The sequence below is a fragment of the Orcinus orca genome, chromosome 5, assembly GCF_937001465.1.
Source record: "Orcinus orca chromosome 5, mOrcOrc1.1, whole genome shotgun sequence".
NCBI classification, from domain to species: Eukaryota; Metazoa; Chordata; class Mammalia; order Artiodactyla; family Delphinidae; genus Orcinus; species Orcinus orca.
In genome coordinates, this window is record NC_064563.1 from 86,010,812 (window position 1) to 86,016,876 (window position 6,065).

A 6,065-nucleotide genomic window follows, 5' to 3' on the forward strand; every position below is an offset into this window, starting at 1 on the left:
CACTATTTTCTGATTGTACCAAAAAATAAACAACCCGCAAATGATTTCACCTCTTAAAAAAGAGTGTTTACACTTAAAAAATGGGACGAGGTGGGACTCCCTCCTCTTTAAAAATGTTTCTAGAGCTACTAAAAAACCTGCATTTACAAAAGAGTTGATAAAAATATTCCTCTGGATTGTACAAGGAGGGAGACAGGGACCCCTGATAGGACCAGGTGTGTGATATTAATCAGACTTGGCTTCTTTCCCTCCTGCTTCATCAGAAGCTGGGCTCTCCTCACTTTTAGTCTCTCCATTTTCTGCAGGTAAGTCTTCTTTAGTCTCTTGGTTAGCCACTTCAGCCTGTTTTCCCTTTGCTCCCCTTTTCCCCGCTGTTTGCACTTTTTTGTCGGAAGATTTATCCTTTCCTGCCGCCTTTTTTGGCTTCGTTTCCACTTTTGCAGGAGCCAGTTTAGCTGACAACCTCGCCGACCTCCTCTTGGGCTCCTCCTTCGCCGCCCCCTCGGCGTAGCTGACCTTCCTCTTGGGCATCGTGGCGGCGGGGCGGACGCGGGCCGGGTGCCTGCGGGCGCAGAGCCTTCTCGAAGCTGGGCTGCCTGGCCGCTGCCTCTGCTCCCGCCGCCCGAGCCGCTGGGACCCGCATGTAAATTCCTTTTGATCACCTTCTCTTTCTTCTTAAGCTACTAGAACTCTGCTGTGCAGTGTGGTCAGCTCTGACCACAGGTTGCTTTAGAGCACGTGAAACGAGGCTTTCTAAATAAAGATGTGCTTCAAGTGTAAGGCATATACTAGACGTTTTAAAAACTTCATATACAAAAAGAATGTAAAACAGATCGTGAATGTTTCGTGTTGATTATATCTTAAAACGGTAATCCTTTAGATACACTGGATTGCGTATCTTCTTAAAATTAAAACCACCTGTTTATTTTTACATTTTTAAACATGACTGTTAGGATATTTAAACCTAAGCGTGTGGCTCGCGTCGTATTTCTGTCGGACAACAAGTGTGGTAGAGACATCTCTGACTCAGACTTCGTTTTCCAAACTTCTCCTGCAACAGAATCCTCTCCCCCAGTTCAGTATCCCTCCTTACAGCTCAACCACTTTCAGGCAGATCTGTTCCTCCTTCTTTTACAACACAGATATTATTAAGACCCCCCCCCCTTTAAAGTCAGAAGATAGAAATGGCATTTTAATGTTTCTTTAAAAATGTGTATCTTTATGGGAAAAAAAATGGTTAGGCAACCTGACCAGAGCAACTTAGCTGGAAGAAATAGATGGACTCTGCATTCTTCTGACCATCACAAGTCTTATAAATAGGATTTAGCAGAAAAGGGGAAAACACTTGGTTTGGGATTCGGATTACATACGTTCAAATCCTCTCTCCGCATTAACTTGAATCTGTAACCCTAGGTAAGTCTCTTGAGCTTGCTGAAATGGTTTTCTCAATTATAAGTATGTTTGCAAAAATTAGGCTTAGATTATGTAAGCCGTCTGACATAAAATGGGTCTTTAATAAGTGATCCAAATATTATTTCACATGACAAATCATATTGCTAAATAATTTACTGGCACAATTAGGATCAGGACCATGGGCTGGGGTAGATAATGGGGGCATATAAATCCCACCAACCTTTTATAAAACATCTTCTACACCTTTTGTCCTTCTGCTCCATCATTCCTATTTCCATTAGCTTTTTTTTTTTAAATTGGAGTATAATTGCTTTACAATGTTGTGTTAGTTTCTGCTGCACAATGAAGTGAATCAGTCAGATGTATACATATATCCCCTCCCTCTTGGACCTTATTTTCAACAGATGCTTATTAAAAATATCCACAAAACTTTGAGGATGATACCAAGCTATGAAGAACATTGAAGATCTAACTTTAAAGGTTAAAAGACCACTTTAGCCCGTATTTTATTTCAAAAATTATACTTACTCCCAGGAAGCCACTGGTTCCATGGTCTTTAAAAGAAAAAAAGAAAGAAAGAAAAAATTTCTAGCCAACATGGGATTTTTCACATTGTTCATACTCAGAGATATGAATAGGTAGAGATTTTCCAAAATTGACATGGTTCAAGAAACACAGAATAACTTCCAAAAAGTAGGAGGAAAGAAATTCTTTGTTAATGTTCTGAACTCTAGAGGTGGAAAGGTAAGGAAGGTTTTATTCTTCAAAGTATATTAGGAGTCATTTTAATAGGCCATGGAATCTGTGAATTAAAATATAAGATTTGACTTTTCAAGATTTCTGTGTGTATTATTATTCTAGCTGACCCTTGGATGAGGAAAGTAAGTTGACATGATAGAAACCAAAGCAGGATGCTTAGTAGCTCAAATAAGTCCAGGGAACCTGAGACCTGCCTCTGAGGTTCTGGATTCGTGGTTGCTAATTGAGTTTTTGGGCCCCAGCCTCCATAAGAAGCTGCAATGCATTGGCTGGTGATTTCGAGCACAGGAAGCCCGGGTTCCCTTATGTCCCCTCAATTCACCATCTATATTCTCACATTCTCTGTCATGATTAACTGAGGCAAGGAAGGCCCTTGTCAAAGATAATGAGACTAGAAGGACAATGTCAAATCTCTTCATTTGGGCCCAGTGTGATCCTGCTGAGATACAACAGACTTGTGACCCAAAGAAGCTAAATCCCTAGAGGTGGCACTTGTTTTGATTTTTTTGTTGTTGTTTTTTAATTACTGCCAAAGCCCTCTGTGGACCACTAACATTATCTTAGGCAAGTTGTAACTTGGACATAGTCAATAAGCAGGTTGTAGGACAAACAGCACCTGCCTGAATCCCTAATGACCCTTGCAAACAGGGACTTGTGTAGACCCTTCTTGACGTGTGAACAAACCCCTTCCCTTCCTTTCACCACCAGGCAAGCTCCTGGGATTCCTGAAGGCCAGGTTGAAATTTGACATATTCATGAAGCTTCCACCCTCCTGCCACTCTCTTAGTTGTCACCTCTCCCCCACCAGCGATCATAGTCCTTTGCACTTGCCTCTCTCAGAGGCTGTAATTATTTTTGTATGTGTTTGTTTCTCCAAATAAAGTACTGGTGCTTTGAGAGAAAGATTTCCTCACTTGTCTTTGTATCTCACGTGCCACACACTGTTCCTGGAGTGGGGCAGGTAGGCTCACGGCTCTCCAGTGGGTGTATGCTTTTTCTGTAAGCAAAAGCTGATATAGGACTGTGTCAATCAATATTGACCAGATACCTCCCAGACAATTTTTTTTTAATGTATTCACAGAAAAGTATAGATAACCTTAAAAAATGCCCAGTTGTCTTTAGTTTTAGTTGCCTTTGCAGAAAGGTACCTGGTGAAAGAGGAGCACATTGTCAGGTTAATTAGTTCTTTTCTTTCAGTCCACATTAAGAGCATCCATTTTTACTTCATTTTAATGGAACTGAAGAAGATAAGCCATCATTCAGTGGCCTGTATTAGGATTATTAGAGAAAACCGTTAACCTTTTCAGTTGCAGAATACATAGTAGAGGCATTTTATATGAATCATCACTTCAGCTATTTCCATATATGGTAGGGGGGTTTATGGTTGTTTGTTTTTAATTTTTCACTACAGCTGCTTTTTGTTATCTTTAAAATGTTTTAATTCCAATTTTTTGGGGGGAATTTCTTTCTAAATTTTCTCATTTTATCCCATCGAGTGCCTGCAGTACAGGACTCAGTCGTTGCCATCTATGTGATGTATTTTCATGGAAATAGGAAAGTACTCTGTAATCCTCCTTTATTTTCCCAAGTAGTTCATTGATGCTTAAAATTGTAAAACTAGAGTTTCATTCCTTTGGCTTAAAACTTGAGCTTTTATTAAAAAATAATCTTTTATAAAATATATAACATTTTCCTTCTCAAACCTGTATGATCCAATGTGACACTTTATACGATTTATCATATTCATTTTCTATTACACTTATTTGTGTATTTATTCTGTGTCCCCTACTGCATTATTAGCTTCTTGAAGTCAAGAGTTATGTCTTCTTCATTTTTCTATCTCCTACTTTTCCCAGCTATACCTCTTCAGATGGATTAAATGTTGGTTGTAAGAGATGACATGCATAACCCAACTATAAGGTCGGAGTATGTGACCAATTATTTGGCCCCAAATCAGAATTCACACAGCTGCCGGTGACACAAAGTCTTAATGGATCCGAACCCTTGTTGCCTTGCTGCGTCACAAGCCTTTCCTCCTGGGGCTTACATAATCATCACGTAGAACTGATGCAAATAATCTTTTTTACTAGGGCTTCCACTGATGAGAGTGTCTTCAGATTTGGACATTTCCATTTCTTACGCCAGACAGCGGGAGCTGAATCATAGCCTCCCATGTGGGAGGAGAGTTTTGTCAGTGCCCAGGTCACCTAAGCTCTACATATATCTCCGCCTTCAGCTCTGCAGCCTCTCAGAAAGCCCATCTCCCTGCACCAGCACAGTTTCTTGTACATAATCGTCATTCCATTAAAATAATTTGATACACACACACACACACACACTCACACACACACATGGAAGAGGGATTAAGAAAGAGGAAAGGGAATTAGTCCATAGAGTCAATGTTCTTATCCATACAGAGAAGACAGATGAATCTCAGCAAGGTCAAGTAACATGCTTTTGACCACAGAGCTAGTAAACAAAAGGACCAGGTTCCTCAAACCCATTGTGGTCTAGCTACAAAGCCTGAGAATTTTCCAACACCCTATGCTGCTTTATTAGTCATGTGCCTAATAATGGAAGTAATCTGTTCGGTGCTTTTCATATTTTTTTAAAAAGTTTGCGTACTTTCCTTTCTACTTTCTCTGTATACTCGGCCTGACTTTTCCTTTCACATATGGCCGATTTTCTTTTTCTTTGATCCTGGCTGTTTGTTTTCTTCTTTCTTCCCCCTGTTCCTGCTCACTCATCTTTTCCTTCCTCCTCATTCTTTATCTCTTTTCCACTCTCTTTTTTCCAATTCCATTAATGAAAGTAGATAATAACTTGTGAACTCAAGTGGAACTTCATTTCTGAAACTGTACACTCTTGCTGGAACCCATTAAGCTCGATAGCGAGAAATGAGAGAAATCATAATTATCAGGCCACTAAAATACATGAAACATAAAATTTGTCGGGGAAAGTAATTGAAATTATTGGAGCAGTTGGGCCTGGTGCAGAGCAGACCCTCAGTGATAATGGAAAGGTTACGGGTGATGTTTAGCAATGCTGATGAGGTCCAAGGTGACTCTGTACCCACACAGTTAGCAACTTTATGCTCACTTTATATTTTGCTAATCCATCTCTGAAACTCGAGAGAACAGCAGGGTTCAGGGGACCCCTTCCACGGACCAGTAAAACAGGTACCAAAGACTTGTTCTTTTCTGCATCTCTTTATGGGTTGTTTTGTTTGTTTGTTTGTTTTACTGTTCTCATTCTGTTGTCTTCTTTCTCCTTGAGTTTCTCTATCTTCTTATTTCACTTCTTCCTATTATTTTCTTCTTTTAGTTTCATTTTTCCTTTATCCCTTTTCATGTATTCTGGCGCTACTTTGTTCTTTAATTCCATTACAAACCATTTGACAATTTGTCTGATTGGTGTATAGTGTGCTTTTCACCAAGGGCAATTCTGTAACCGGAGGATCAGAATTTTTCTTCCTTTGACCAAGGCTGCCTGCCCCTGAGATTAAACCACAGTCCAGATCTGCACATGCAGATGCTCCTGCAGGTATAACTATCAAACAAAAGCAGTTACTGTGCATGTTCAGTGGATGCTATCTATACAGCAAAGAGAAAGAGGATGATTCTCCAGCTACCAACCTTAAAATTCCTAAGGTGCCTCTGACCTCAGCAACTTAAGAATTTTAAATAGTCAGGGCTGCTTATATACTGTATTTATGGTATAAGGGCTAAGACACAGAAAATATCATCCAGGAAGAGGTACCAGTTCATATGAGGTAAACCAATGTATTCAGGCCATGAGAGGGCAACATTTTTGACAAAGATACCTGAATCATGCTGGAAAATTTTTAAGAGAGCTGGTGGTAATTATAGGCAGATGTGTGTATATACCTGACT

At 39.9% G+C, this 6,065-nt stretch overlaps 1 protein-coding gene across 1 annotated transcript; it reads right to left on the reverse strand.

Annotated features, from left to right (window-relative positions):
* Positions 1–210: 210 nt before the first annotated feature.
* On the reverse strand, positions 211–532 carry LOC101277942 (non-histone chromosomal protein HMG-14-like). The gene has a single exon (XM_033403251.2). The coding sequence runs from the start codon at positions 529–531 to the stop codon at positions 226–228; it is 306 nt and encodes a 101-aa protein (XP_033259142.1). The 5' UTR covers position 532; the 3' UTR covers positions 211–225.
* Positions 533–6,065: the final 5,533 nt, after the last annotated feature.

What these genes read in the sequence shown, in the direction of transcription:
- LOC101277942 (XM_033403251.2), bottom strand. Translation starts at nt 531, where the DNA reads ATGCCCAAGAGGAAGGTCAGCTACGCCGAGGGGGCGGCGAAGGAGGAG.